Consider the following 15,975-nt stretch of genomic DNA (forward strand, 5'->3'; position numbering starts at 1 on the left):
CAAGCAATTCTCATGCCTCAGCCTCCCAAGTAGCTGGGACTACAGGCCTATGTTACCACACCCAGTTAATTTTTGTATTTTTAGTAGATACGGGGTTTTGCCATATTGGCCAGGCTGATCTCAAACTCATGACCTCAGGTGACCGCCCACCTCGACCTCCAAAATTACGTGGACTACAGATGTGAGCCACCGCACCCAGGCTAAATTATTTTCATTATAATTTATAAGGTAGAATTATTGGATAATAACATGTAAACTGTAAGTTCAGATACAAGACTTTTGGTAGCCAAAGATATCATGGCTCTTTTTTATATCTATACTATCCAAACCAACTTCCCAGGGATTTTGACAACTCACCAGCCCAGAATTAACAAATCAAATTATAATTTTAGAAGGTCATAGAATATAATAATTAACAAAATCTTGTGCTGAATCCTCATAAACTCACCTAAAAATATAAAAATTCAGAATTTTAAAAATGCTCAAAAGTGGGAAAAGTATATGAACAGATACTTCTCAAAAGAAAACATACAAGCGGCCAACAAACATGAACAATTACTTAACATCACTAATGATCAGAGAAGTGCAAACCAGAGCCACAATGAAATACCATCTCACACCAGTCAGAATGGCTATTACTAACAGGTCAGAACATAACAGATGTTGATGAGGCTGCAGAAAAAAGGAAACACTTACATACTGTTTGTGGGGATGTAAATTAATTCAGCCACTGTGGAAGCAGGTTGGAGATTTCTCAAAGAACTTTACCAGAATTACTATTTGACCCAGCAATCCTATTACTGGTTACAGACCCAAAGGAAAACAAATCATTCTATCAAAAAGACACAAGCACTATTCACAATAGCAAAACACAGAACCAACTTAGGCGCCCATCAACAGAGGAATGGATTTTTAAAAAGTGGTTTATACACACCATGGGATACTATACGGCCATAAACAATGAAATCATGTCCTTTGTAGCAACATGGATGCAGCTGGAGGCCGTTATCCTAAGTGAATCAACACAGGAACAAAAAACCGCATACCAGGTATTCTCTCTTAGAAGTGAGAGCTAAGCAGTGAGAAAACACAGAGAAAAGGAACAATAGACAGTGGGAACTACCAAAAGTGGGAGGGAGAAACAGGAATGAGGGCTGAAAAACTACCTCTTGGGTATTCTTACTACGTAGGAGCTGGCATCAATCATACCCCAAACCTAAGTGTCACACAATATAGCCATGTCACAAACCTGCACGTGTACCCCTGAAATCTAATATAAAAGTTGACATTAAAAAAAATCTTCCTCAATAAAAAATAACTCAAAATGAGCTAAAGACTTAAATGTAAGAGCTAAAACCATAGATAACTATAAAATTCATATAAGAAATCATAGGAGTACATTTTTGTGAAGGCCATTATCTTCAGTGAAATAACTCAGATATAGAAAGTCAAATATCACATGTTCTCACTTACAAATGAGAAATCATAGAGAAATGAAATCATAGGAGTAAATCTTTGTGACCCTGGGTTAGGCAAACGTTTTTATACACAACACTGAAAGCACAAGTGACAGAAGAAAAATTAGATAAACTGGACTCAAATTTAAAATTTCTGTATATCAAAGGACACTATCAAGAAAGTGAAAAGACAGCCCACAGAGTGGGAGAGATATCCTTTGAAAAGTGTAGATCCCTATCTCTACCAAAAATACAAAAAAATTAGCCAGGTGTGGTGGTGGGCGCCTGTAGTCCCAGCTACTTGGGAGACTGAGGCAGGAGAATCACTTGAACCCAGGAGGCAGAGATTGCAGTGAGCCAAGATCACACCACTGTACTCCAGCCTGGACACCAAAGTTACTGTCTCAAAAAAACAAACAAACAAAAAAAACTATTATTTTTAAAACGCTTAAAAAGAGTAAGCCTTCATAATTCTTAAACATAAAAAAATATATAATATATCTACTTTGTAACTTCAGTTTAGGTACTCTATTACATAACTTCAAAGTCAAGCTGTAATTGGCAATATGGAGTTAACTAATTCTGTTAACTAATTCTGGCAATATGGAGTTAACTAATTCAGTTAATTAATTCTGAAACTGATTGAACAGAATTCCATGGAACGCTGTAGTATACTGTTCAGTTGGATAGTATAAAAATTACATGTTGTAAGCAAGATTCTTTTAACTAGTTTAAAGGTCAAGTTCTTCTAAACAGAATTGGATCCTCAAAAAGGATAATCCAACATTGTTTAGAGCTAACTAAAATATATTTAAGATATTTAATACAAGTATGTGTGCTGCTCAAATTGGTTTAGAGTACCCAAAAAGAAAGTAATATAGAAGAATAGGATTTTAGGATTTTGATGTCATATCATAAACATACAAAAATGATTTAAATGAAAATTAATCAAAATAATTATATTCTAGCATACTGTTTTAAACACTGTCAGAAATTGGTAATTCTGAAGTTCCATGTCTGCATGATGAGTTTAACAGCATATTCAATTCTATACAATAGCTAGAAATCTGTCCAATGACAAGAGAGGAGCATACGTTTGAAAAATGGGCTAGTGGTTATAATCAATGATAATACTGTAGGCTCTCAAAGAACAAAGATCTGAGGAATGATCAAAGTCACGAGTATCCTAAGGAAAAGCAACAGAGAGATAAAAACTAGTTTACTAAACTACCTCAAGAATTTTAACAGACATTATCATATTAGCATGTTTGGTGCAAGCAAATAAATACAAGTCATGTCTACAAATGTATGTAGGAATGAATTTCAGAAAGTTTCACTGAAACATGTCTATGAATATGTTTGATAAATATGAACAGAATAGCTTTGAAATATTAAATGTATTCATGGCTGCAAATATACATAGAAATGAATTTCCAGAAGTATTAATGAAACATACAATATGTAACATGATCCAATGAATGTGAATTAATTTAGATGTCACTAATAAAATCATGCCACCAATGATGTAAGTGAATTGATTTTGTAACAATGTGGAAATATATACGAATGTTCAGGCCCTTAATGCATAACATTTAGGGAAGCAATCCTACTGTAACCTATTCATCTTACTTAGTTTTACTTAATATTCACTAGTGTCTTATTTTATAACATACAATATGCAACATTAATAAGACATATTTCTTTTCAAACCTGCTGGATTGATCAGTAATTTAGGCCAGACTCCATCTCATGTTGATACGAATGTTTTCGATGAGAAAAAAATCTGTATAATATTCGGGACCTCCAAAATAGGACTGTAAAATACTTCAATTAATAAGAATATTATATTATAGAAGCTATACAAACAATAAACATTGTTCATCTTCTGGCTGAATACAAAAAATACAATATATTACACAGTATGAAGGGAGCGATTGCTAGGTATAACCTAGATTCACAGCCATTTCTACTAACAAGAATATTTCATTAAAAACTGTAATAAGCTATAACTGGCTGTAACTTATGCCAATTCTAAAGAATTATAAAGCTCTAAAATAGAATTACAGATAAATTTATGAACATTAAATATTATTTTTAGTTGCTTACCTCTTAAAATTCTCTATATCCTCTAAGCCAGACTGCCAAATAGGAGCCAGATACACTAGACGAAAAATTAAGGACTAAACTTTGTTTTGCTCACATGTAGTTAAACTCATGTTAGAAATTCTATGCAATTTTTTTAAGTGAGTCAAATATAAATTCATGAGTCAGTAATCTACTCTGAGAATAACATTTTGGCTTTCTGAAATTTGTCAGGATACTCATTAACATACCTCACTAAAAGTATATAAAAGCTTTTGGAGAAAACACTTACTGAACACTGGCAAGAATCATGCTAAGAAATGAGACTACAAGATGAACAAGACCCACCACCATTACTCTTAAGTAGTTTATAATCTAGTGGTGAGATAAGCAAGTAAACAGATAGGGTTTCAGTCCTACGGGTAAGTGCCGGGTTAGAGGTAAATGCCAAAGGGTTATGGCAGCACACTGCAGAGGGCCCTGACCTAGTGGGGCTGATTGGGTGAAAGGAGGTAGTCTGAGAGGGCTGCTCAGAGGGATGGAAACCTAAACTGAGTCTTCAAAAATTACAGGTTATACTTATGGGAAAGAGACTCATCTGGGAAGAGGTATTGCAAATGCATAGAGACCTCAGAGAACCTGGGAGATTCTGAAACTGACAGAATCCAGAAAAAAGACTCAAGAAATAAATAAGCATTAAGCTCTGTATGCTTGATGACACACTTGAGCCTTTCTCTTGAAGGCAAGAAAGGGCTTCTGAAGGATAAAAAGGATAGTGATGTGATCAGGGTTGTATTTTAGGAAGACAACTCTAGAAGCAACTTAAAGTAGAACAAGACCGTCAAGAGACAAAATAAAGATCCCAACCAAACTAAAGGAGCCGGAGCAAAAACAGGAGCTTTGAATGACATTAAACATTAAGAGTGGACAAAGCTTTGAGATGGGGGATGAAGGAAAGGAGGATGACTACCTCTTTTCTGTCATAACCTATTCAGTAGCTGATGATACTGTTCACTGAGATGAGTAACATTGGCCTAGAGGTCAAAGGGAGAAAAGCTGAAAGAGGGGAGGAGAGCTGGTGAGTTTATTTTTCATTTGCCGAGTGTGTGGACCTATGAACCTCCAGGAAGGGATGTCTGATCAGTAGCTGGATATGCTAGAAAGAATGAATACTCATTAAAGAGCATCTGAATAGCTCAGGTATTTGTGATAGTGGTTAACATTTATTGAATGTTTACTCTAAATGAGGCATATGCAAGCACTTCATAAAACATCTTTTTAATATCCTTCGACTCCATAGAAGAGGAAGAGTTTAAGTAATTTGTCAACTGTTATAAAGTGTTTAAGTGACAGGGAAGTCTGATTTTATAGCTCATGCCCTTAACTACCATATTATGTTGTATCATGCAAAATTCATTACAAGTTGTGGGGCCAGCAAGAAGTAGGTTTAATTCTAATCTCTGCTATTAACATGTTTGACCTTGAAACTCTCTACATCATAGTTTCAGCTATAAAATGGTGGCCTTAAAAGTTGCATTGCAGGGATACTTGGTAAGAATTGGAGACAGTGTACCTAAGCAACAATCTTGCATGTTCTTCACATGTACCCCAAAATCTAAAATGCAATAAAAAAATAAATAAAAAAAGAAAAAAAAAAGAATTGGAGAGAGTGTATGGAAGATGCTAGATGAAGTGTACATGTGCCATAAATGACTCCTTATGCTATGTCTACACCCAAAGAAACATTTCCCCTTGAAATAAAATAGCAGTGATATAAGTAAATTCTCTTTTATCTATAAACTTTATTTTAATTCCACCTTTCTTGTTCTGCGTCTTAATAAATGCTATCATTTTTCAAAATATTTTGAGAAATTAATATATTCCACAAAATTTAGAGTAATTTAAAGATTTTATTCAAAGATAAATCATTTACATGTAAAGGGGCTGATTTTTTTTTCACATTTCTATAGACGCCACAATATGCATAACCCAAAAGCAAGGAGGCATGTTGATGTTATGGAGAGAGCTTTGGACTTGGAGTCAGAAGACCTGTGTGAAGTCCCAACTCTGCCACTTACCAGCCATGCCAACATGGGCAAGTCATGTAACAGTTCTAAGCATTTCTTTGCATGTTTATGAGATGAATATGTTGTTCTACGTGTTTGAAATTTAAATTCAGCAAACGGGTTCAAGCTGAGAAAGTAGGCAGGTCACCCTAGATTTCTTGTTCTGAAACGTGACTGCTCATTAGCATCACTGGAAACTTTTAAAAACATACTTTAAAAAGAAATAGTGAGCTCCATGACCTTAAAATATCACTAATAGGACACCATATCTGATTTACAAGCTCTGTGCTTCATTTTGACAACGGTGATGTGAAGCATCTTGAGTAGCACCTCACTTTAGTGTTAAACATAAAAATATATTCTCAACTGCACTAAAAACAAAATTCTTTCTTGAGTATACATAGACCCTAGAGTAATTAATGGACTCAACCATCCTGGTTTGCCCAGACTTTGCCTGCTTTAGCACTGAAAGTTCTATGTCCCTAGAAACCCCTCAGGCTCTGGAAACAGAGACAGATTGTAACATATACATACACATACATACATACATACATACACACATGTGCATACACACATATACTTGTATGTGACCCTCAGTGTATTAGAACAAAATTCAGATTAATAGCACTCTAATGGAGTATCACCATAAGATGTTGTCAACATTCACTACTAACTATTCAAGCCCACCACAGTCACACAGACAGACCTGATTCCAGCAGTCATGATAACTAATGTCTATTTTGCTAGAGTTCATGCTGTGAATATTTACAGTCAATGTCCAGTATTTTAAAAATTTTAAAGCCTTTGCCTTCCCGTGGCCATTTCTGTTTACCTTACTAAAGAAGTCAAACAATTCTAGACTACCATTTGACAGATTTCATAGTTTTTTCACTTTGTAATTTTTTGTTACATTTTTCCTGTGATGATGCCATGTGAAATAAATACTAGTATAATATATAATGAAATTAGACTATGGTCATGTCTATCCAAATTAAAGGCAGGGCAATCATTTCTTTTAAATAAAATATCCACTAGAAAGCAAATCAAATTAACTTCAAATGGCACCAGAACATACACCCCTCTCAAAATTAAACTCATCACATACACCTTTTCTAGAACCGCATTATTATATGTAAGTATCTTTTCCTCAGTTGCCTGATGGAGAAACATTTGACTCTAAGATCAAGTCATGATCACACAAGCTAATAAAGAACAGCACCAAAAAAAAAAAAAAAAAAAAAAAGAATAGCATCAGTCTGAAGAACACACTCTCAATAAGTACACACCTTGTTACTTGTAACATCTCTAGTTGTCTGTACACAAAACACCTCAAAGGACAACTTCAGTAGTGTGAAAGTGTCAGTGCATGAGGGAAGCCCTCCCATGGCCTCTAGTTCCACACACTAAAGAACTACTGTCGCAGAGACACCACTAACAAGCTAGGCGGAAAGGCTGCATAGAGCTTTTCTCTTTGGGAAATCAGAACCTTAAAAGGATTGCCACCACTCTGGTGTATTCTTGGTCCTGCAATGAATCTAGTAAAATAATAAAAGCCCTTGAGAACTATGGTTTCTTTCCTCCTTAAAATGAGCAACAATGATGCTAATAATATACTTTCTCCTTTTACACTTCTGACATTCCCCAATATCCAGCTTACCTGAAATAAAATGAAGGAAGTGTATAAAATTGTTTAGACTATCTAAAACATGTGTCATGATTTCAATGCCCTAGACTTTCCACCACTGGCTTTCCAAGTAGGAAATCAAGGAAGACATCAAAATGTGACATCATCATTAGCAGAAATAGCATAAATCTCCAAAGGTCTGTTTCATGGTCTTTGAAAGAAAATTCAAAAATCATCTAAAAATATATTTAATGGAAAACTTACTTCTTACAATATATCCCTTTTAAGTATGATTTTCAGTAGTGTTATTGCAACTTTTTTCAGCAAACTGAGAATGAAGACTTACTGATTGCTCATTTAAATCCTGGGGGTCTTCCATGTGGTTTTCTCACCTCTCCTGCCACTCCCAAATAGAAGCAGCTTCCTTCAAGTAAAAATGATTATCTAAAACAAAAAGATGGAAACAAAGGGGAAAAAAGTTATCTTTATATTCATTTGTAAAATTATAAAAACATATTAAGTCATATCATGGTAATTAGTAATTTGTAGGAGCATTCTTCAAGAAGAAAATCGACAATATTGTCTCCATATCTGATGCAATTAATAATCTTGAAAATAGGGTCATAGTAAAAGTAGGATATGTGAACTGCTACTCAGGAATCCTGTAAATAAACCAAAATATCCATAGTCTTCGATAAACACAGTCTGCAATAAACAGTTAATACACTATTTTCCTGGGGGAGGCATGTCATCAAGCAATTGACAGATTAAGAATCAAGTGTCTGAATTAATCATTTACTTTCAAAAGTACATAAAATCATCTGAAAAAAATGAGTGTGCATTTTAATATGACAATGTTCTCTTACAGGAAAATGTGTCTGAATTATCAGGCGATTATTTTTCTGAATAAAAATCATTCTTCACTTTTAAAAAAATATATTATAAAGAAAATAACCAAACTTAAAAAGATAATGTATTAAAGAAGGTATTACAAATAAACATGGGAAAGATAATTAGTCAGTAAATGATGATGAGACAACTGGTTAACTATTCAAAAAGTATCTTTACTCCACACCATACATGAAAATATTTTCAAGTGAATTAAAGTTAAAAAAAAAGCTCTAAGGAAAAAAGTTAAACAAAGCTCTAAAATATATATCTATTTTTCTTAGAGCTTTTTTTAACTTTAATAAGGATTAAAGTTAAGCTTTTTTTAACTTAAATAAGGATTTTATAATAGTAACAATGGACGACACACCAAAAACCCGCTAATAACGCTGAATCTTCTCTCTTGTTCCCTCTTTTAAAATACATACATGCGATCCGACTTTCAAGATGGCCGCCTAAGAACAGCTCAGGACTTCAGCTCCCAATGAAAGTGCAGAGGGTGAGTGGACGCCGCATTTCCAGACGAACTCTTATTGCCCACAGACCAGGAGATACCCAGGCAGAGGGGTCGCCAGCGTCGCAGTCCCAGCCGGTGCGGCTGTTTTGGCCCCCGCGGGGCTGATTCCGCCCGCGCGGCTGCTGTGACCACTCCCTGTTGCTGCGGTTCTCCGTACAAAAGCCACTGGTCTGGGAGCCCTCTTAGCTGGCGAGCAGAGCCCTGAGACGGCAGAATAGCCCATTCATCTGAAATAGCGAGTCAGGCCAGGAGATTCCTAGGCAAAAAATCCGCCAGGAGCCGGCGCCGCGGTTCGAGCGGACTCCGTGAGTCGCAGCACGGGAGATCCCGGCGCCTTTTCAACAAGCGATCGGAACGCGGGGTCGTTCAACTTAAAAGAAAAGACTCTGAGTCAGGGAGCCAGGTGATCAGGCTCGGTTGGTCCCACCCCTCCACCCCCAACAACAACGAAAACAAAAACAGTAATTGGAAACCCTCTGGGTTGAGCCCTTCAAACCAAGCACAGCTGAACCGGGACGGTCCGGCTCCGTGGGGGAGGGGCTTCCGCCATTACTGAGACTCTCCACCGCTACGGAGGCAGGCTGCCGTTGCCGAGGCAACCCGCCGTTGCCGAGGCAACCTGCCACAACAGAGAGAGTCCGCCATAACAGAGGCGGGGCCACCATTGCCCAGACAGTTCTAACTACGCCCATATAAAAAGGACTACAGGGAAGAGCTCAGGGCAGCTGGGCGGAGCCCACAGCAGCTCAGCAAAGCCCCTGCGGGCAGGCAGAGGCTAGGCATGCTGCTAGCTGGGCGGGTCCGACCTGAAAAAAAAAAAAATCAAAAAAGGCAGTAGTGCAACGGAAACTCATAAAGCTCCAACTCCCTGGGACAGAGACAGACAACAGGTGGATAAACCCACAAAAATGGGTAGAAACCAGCGTAAAAAGGAGGAAAACTCCCGAAACCAGAACACCTCTCCTCCTAAAAGTGATCACAACTCCTCACCAGCAAGGGAACCAGACCGGATGGAGAAGGAGGGTGATGAAATGACAGAATCAGACTTCAGAAGATGGGTAGTAAGAAACTACAATGAGCTAAAAGAACATGTTCTAACCCATCGCAAAGAAAATAGGAACCTTGAAAAAAGATTGGACGAACTGCTGACGAGAATGGACAGCATAGAGAGGAGAATAAGTGAATTGATGGAGCTGAAAAACGCAACACGAGAACTTCGTGAAGCATGCACAAGCTTCAACAGCCGAATTGACCAAGCAGAAGAAAGGATATCAGAGGTCGAAGACCAACTCAATGAAATAAAAAGAGAAGGCAAGAACAGAGAAAAAAGCGCAAAAACGAATGAACAAAATCTTCAAGAAATGTGGGACTATGTGAAAAGACCTAATCTACGTCTGATAGGTGTACCTGAATGTGATGAAGAGAATGAATCCAAGCTGGAAAATACTCTTCAGGATATTATCCAGGAAAACTTCCCCAACCTAGCAAGGCAGACCAATATTCAAATCCAGGAAATACAGAGAACACCACAGAGATATTCCTCAAGAAGAGCAACCCCAAGGCACATAATCGTCAGATTCACCAGGGTTGAAATGAAAGAGAAAATGCTAAGGGCAGCCAGAGAGAAAGGTCGGGTTACCCACAAAGGGAAGCCCATTAGACTCACAGCAGATCTCTCAGCAGAAACCCTACAAGCCAGAAGAGACTGGGGGCCAATATTCAACATCCTTAAAGAAAAGAACTTTCAACCCAGAATCTCCTATCCAGCCAAACTCAGCTTCATAAGTGAAGGAAAAATAAAATCCTTTGTGAACAAGCAAGCACTCAGAGATTTCATCACCACCAAACCTGCTCTACAAGAACTCCTGAAAGAGGCTCTACACATATAAAGGAACAACCAGTACCAGCCACTCCAAAAACACACCAAATGGTAAAAAAGCAGCAACACAATCAAGAATCTGCATCAACTAACCAACAAAACAGCCAGGTAGCATCAAAATGACAGCATCAAGTTCACACATAACAATACTATCCCTAAATGTCAATGGACTAAATGCCCCAATCAAAAGACACAGACTGGCAAATTGGATAAAAAGACAAAACCCATCAGTGTGCTGTATCCAGGAAACCCATCTTACATGCAAGGATACACAAAGGCTCAAAATAAAGGGATGGAGGAAGATCTACCAAGCAAATGGAGAGCAAAAAAAGGCAGGAGTTGCAATTCTCATCTCTGATAAAATAGACTTTAAAGCAACAAAGATCAAAAGAGACAAAGAAGGACATTACATAATGGTAAAAGGATCACTGCAACAAGAAGAGCTAACGATCCTAAATATATATGCACCCAATACAGGAGCACCCAGATACATAAGGCAAGTTCTTAATAACTTACAAAGAGACTTAGACTCCCACACAATAATAGTGGGAGACTTTAACACCCCATTGTCAATATTAGACAGATCAACCAGACAGAAAATCAACAAGGATATCCAGGACCTGAATACAGACCTGGAACGAGCAAACCTAATAGACATTTACAGAACTCTCCACCCCAAATCCACAGAATATACATTCTTCTCAGCACCACATCACACCTACTCTAAAATTGACCACATAATTGGCAATAAATCACTCCTCAGAAAATGCAAAAGAACAGAAATCATAACAAACAGTCTCTCAGACCACAGTGCAATCGAGTTAGAACTCAGAATGCAGAAACTAACTCAGAACCGCACAGCTTCATGGAAACTGAACAACTTGCTCTTGAATGTTGACTGGATAAACAATGAAATGAAGGCAGAAATAAAGATGTTCTTCGAAACCAATGAGAACGAAGACACAACATACCAGAATCTCTGGGACACATTTAAAGCAGTCTCTAGAGGAAAATATATAGCAATGAGTGCCCACATGAGAAGAAAGGAGAGATCTAAAATTGACACCCTATCATCAAAATTGAAAGAGCTAGAGGAGCAAGATCAAAAAAACTCAAAACCTAGCAGAAGACAGGAAATAACTAAGATCAGAGCAGAACTGAAGGAAATAGAGACACAAAAAACTCTTCAAAAAATCAATAAATCCAGGAGCTGGTTTTTTGAAAAGATCAACAAAATAGACAGACCACTAGCCAGATTAATAAAAAAGAAAAGAGAGAATAACCAAATTGATGCAATAAAAAACGATAAAGGGGATATCACCACAGATTCCACAGAAATCCAAACCATCATCAGAGATTATTACAAACAACTCTATGCACATAAACTAGTAAACCTGGAAGAAATGGATAAATTCCTGGACACCTGCAACCTCCCAAGCCTAAACCTGGAAGAAGCCGAAACCCTGAATAGACCAATAACATGGTCTGAAGTCGAGGCAGCAATAAAGAGCCTACCACCCAAAAAAAGCCCAGGTCCAGATGGGTTCACAGCTGAATTCTACCAGACATACAAGGAGGAGCTGATACCATTCCTTCTGAAACTATTCCAGACAATCCAAAAAGAGGGAATCCTTCCCAAATCATTTTACGAGACAAACATCATCCTGATACCAAAACCCGGCAGAGACTCAACAAGAAAAGAAAATTTCAGGCCAATATCCATGATGAACATAGATGCAAAAATCTTCAATAAAATACTGGCAAACCGATTGCAACAGCATATCAAAAAGCTCATCCACCATGATCAAGTAGGATTCATCCCGGGGATGCAAGGCTGGTTCAACATACGCAAGTCCATAAACGTAATTCACCACATAAACAGAACCAAAGACAAAAACCACATGATTATCTCGATTGATGCAGAGAAGGCTTTTGACAAAATTCTACAACCCTTTATGCTAAAAACCCTCAATAAACTAGGTATTGATGGAACGTATCTCAAAACAATAAAAGCTATTTACGACAAACCAACAGCCAATATCATACTGAATGGGCAAAAACTGGAAGCATTCCCTTTGAAATCTGGCACTAGACAAGGATGCCCTCTCTCACCACTCCTATTCAATATAGTACTGGAAGTTCTAGCCAGAGCAATCAGGCAAGAAAAAGAAATAAAGGGTATCCAAATTGGAAAGGAGGAAATCAAATTGTCTCTATTTGCAGATGACATGATTGTATATCTGGAAGACCCCATCATCTCAGCCCAAAATCTCCTGAAACTGATAAACAACTTCAGCAAAGTCTCAGGATACAAAATCAACGTGCAAAAATCACAAGCATTCCTATACACCAGTAATAGACTTCAAGAGAGCCAAATCAAGAACGAACTGCCATTCACAATTGCTACAAAGAGAATAAAGTACCTAGGAATACAACTAACAAGGAACGTAAAGGACCTCTTCAAGGAGAACTACAAGCCATTGCTCAACGAAATAAGAGAGGATACAAACAGATGGAGAAACATTCCATGTTCATGGTTAGGAAGAATCAACATCGTGAAAATGGCCATACTGCCCAAAGTAATTTACAGATTCAACGCTATTCCCATCAAGCTACCAATGACCTTCTTCACAGAACTGGAAAAAAACACCTTAAACTTCATATGGAACCAAAAGAGAGCCTGCATAGCCAAGTCAATTCTAAGCAAAAAGAACAAAGCGGGAGGCATCACACTACCGGACTTCAAACTATACTACAAGGCTACAGTAATCAAAACAGCATGGTACTGGTACCAAAACAGAGATATAGACCAATGGAACAGAACAGAGGCCTCAGAGGAAATACAACATACCCACAACCATCTGATCTTCGACAAACCTGACAAAAACAAGCAATGGGGAAAGGACTCCCTGTTTAATAAATGGTGTTGGGAAAACTGGCTAGCCATGTGCAGAAAGCAGAAACAGGACCCCTTCCTGACACCTTACACCAAAATTAACTCCAGATGGATTAAAGACTTAAACATCAGACCTAATACCATAAAAACCTTAGAAGAAAATCTAGGCAAAACCATTCAGGACATAGGTGTAGGCAAGGACTTCATGACCAAAACGCCAAAAGCAATGGCAACAAAAGCCAAAATAGACAAATGGGACCTAATCAAACTCCACAGCTTCTGCACGGCAAAAGAAACAGTCAGTAGAGTGAATCGGCAACCAACAGAATGGGAAAAAATTTTTGCAGTCTACCCATCTGACAAGGGGCTGATATCCAGAATTTACAAAGAACTAAAGCAGATCTACAAGAAAAAAACAAACAAGCCCATTCAAAAATGGGCAAAGGATATGAACAGATACTTTACAAAAGAAGACATACAGGAGGCCAACAAACATATGAAAAAATGCTCATCATCACTGGTCATCAGAGAAATGCAAATCAAAACCACATTGAGATACCATCTCACACCAGTTAGAATGGCGATCATTAAAAAATCGGGAAACAACAGATGCTGGAGAGGATGTGGAGAAATAGGAACACTTTTACACTGTTGGTGGGAATGTAAATTAATTCAACCATTGTGGAAGACAGTGTGGCGATTCCTCAAGGACCTAAAAATAGAAATCCCATTTGACCCAGCAATCCCATTACTGGGTATATATCCAAAGGATTATAAATCATTCTACTACAAGGACACGTGCACACGAATGTTCATTGCAGCACTGTTTACAATAGCAAAGACCTGGAACCAACCCAAATGCCCAACGATGATAGACTGGATAGGGAAAATGTGGTACATATACACCATGGAATATTATGCAGCCATCAAAAACGATGAGTTCACGTCCTTTATAGGGACATGGATGAACCTGGAAACCATCATTCTCAGCAAACTGACACAAGAGCAGAAAATCAAACACCGTATATTCTCGCTCATAGGCGGGTGTTGAACAATGAGAACACACGGACACAGGGAGGGGAGCACTACACACTGGGGTCTGTTGGGGGGAAATGGGGGAGGGGCGGGGGGTGGGGAGGTGGGAAGAGATAGCATGGGGAGAAATGACAGATACAGGTGAGGGGACGGAAGGCAGCAAAGCACACTGCCATGTGTGTACCTATGCAACAATCTTGCATGTTCATCACATGTACCCCAAAACCTAAAATGCAATAAAAAAAAAAATACATACATGCATACAAACAATAATGAAAATTAAAAGGCACAGAAAAATCTAGAAATACCTGTACAAACATTGAAAACAATGGGCTGACGTACTTAACATATAAAGACCTCTTACAATTCAAATAGAAAGGCACATACTCTATAGAAATATGTTCAATCATCATAGAACAGTGTTCAAATTTGCAAGAAAATGAAATGCAAATTAAAATTGCAATGATACATTTCTAGTGTTCAAATTCCAATTCCAAAAACAAAAAGATTATAAAAAGTGTAGATTTATAAAGTTGTTTATCATAGATGAACATAATCATTGAAGGCATAGATATAATCATTGAAGTCACATTTCAAGAAATATCTAGTGACATAAAAAATTTCTAAAAATACAATTTAAATAAAAAAGAATATTACAATCTAAAGAAACAATCAGATGCTGTCATGGTTAATACTGAGTGTCAACTTGATTGGATTGAAGGATACAAACTATCGATCTCACAGGTGTGCCTGTGAGAGTGTTGCCAAAAGAGATTAACATTTGAGTCAGTGCGCTTGGGAAGGCAGATCCACCCTTAATCTGGTGGGCACAATATAATCAGCTGCCAGTGAATATAAAGCAGGCAGGAAAATGTCAAAAAGATATTGGCCTAGCCTCCCAGCCTACATCTTTCTCCCATGCTGAATGCTTTCTGCCCTCAAACACTGAACTCTAAGGACTTCAGTTTTGGAACACAGACAGGCTCTCCTTGCTCCTCAGCTTGCAGAAAGCCTACTGTGGGACCTTATCATTATGTAAGTTAATACTTAATAAACTCCCATATATGTATATAATTAGTTCTGTCCCTCTAGAGAACTCTGACTAATATAGATTTGGGTACTGAGAATGGGGTGTCTGCTGAGGGTCAGCACTGGGTTCCTTAATCTGACGTTCTGTTCATCTCGCAGTACCAGTTCTGCTTACAAAAAGTGGCCCACTAGTCACTCACATTCCATGCCCGGCTCTATGCCAGTGAGCCAGGCTTCCAACCCATTTAATGTTTGAGCACAGGTTGAGATCATTTCAGCCCCAAGACCTCTAATAATTCGCTTTACAGGATAAAACTGCATGGGGTCCAGAACAAAAGGCTCTGCAACAGGTCCAGGCTGCTATGCAAGCTGCCTTGCCACTTGGGCCATATAATTCTGCAGATCCAATGGTTCTTGAGGTGTCAGTGGCAGATAAGGATGCTGTTTGGAGCCTTTGCCAGGCTCCAAACATTCACCCCCATAGGTGAATCGCAGCAGAGGC

At 38.1% G+C, this 15,975-nt stretch overlaps 1 protein-coding gene across 15 annotated transcripts in view; it reads right to left on the reverse strand.

Annotated features, from left to right (window-relative positions):
• EYA4 (EYA transcriptional coactivator and phosphatase 4) overlaps positions 1–15,975 on the reverse strand; it is a 322,772-nt gene that overhangs the window by 238,501 nt on the left and 68,296 nt on the right. For all 15 annotated transcript variants that reach the window (XM_010343018.2, XM_074397446.1, XM_074397447.1 and 12 more), the window contains one exon: positions 7,576–7,673. In XM_010343018.2, the coding sequence (XP_010341320.1) occupies positions 7,576–7,608 (33 nt within the window). In that variant the 5' untranslated portion in view covers positions 7,609–7,673. The remainder of the gene's footprint in view (positions 1–7,575; positions 7,674–15,975) is intronic.

This window comes from Saimiri boliviensis, chromosome 4, assembly GCF_048565385.1.
Source record: "Saimiri boliviensis isolate mSaiBol1 chromosome 4, mSaiBol1.pri, whole genome shotgun sequence".
Taxonomy (NCBI): domain Eukaryota; kingdom Metazoa; phylum Chordata; class Mammalia; order Primates; family Cebidae; genus Saimiri; species Saimiri boliviensis.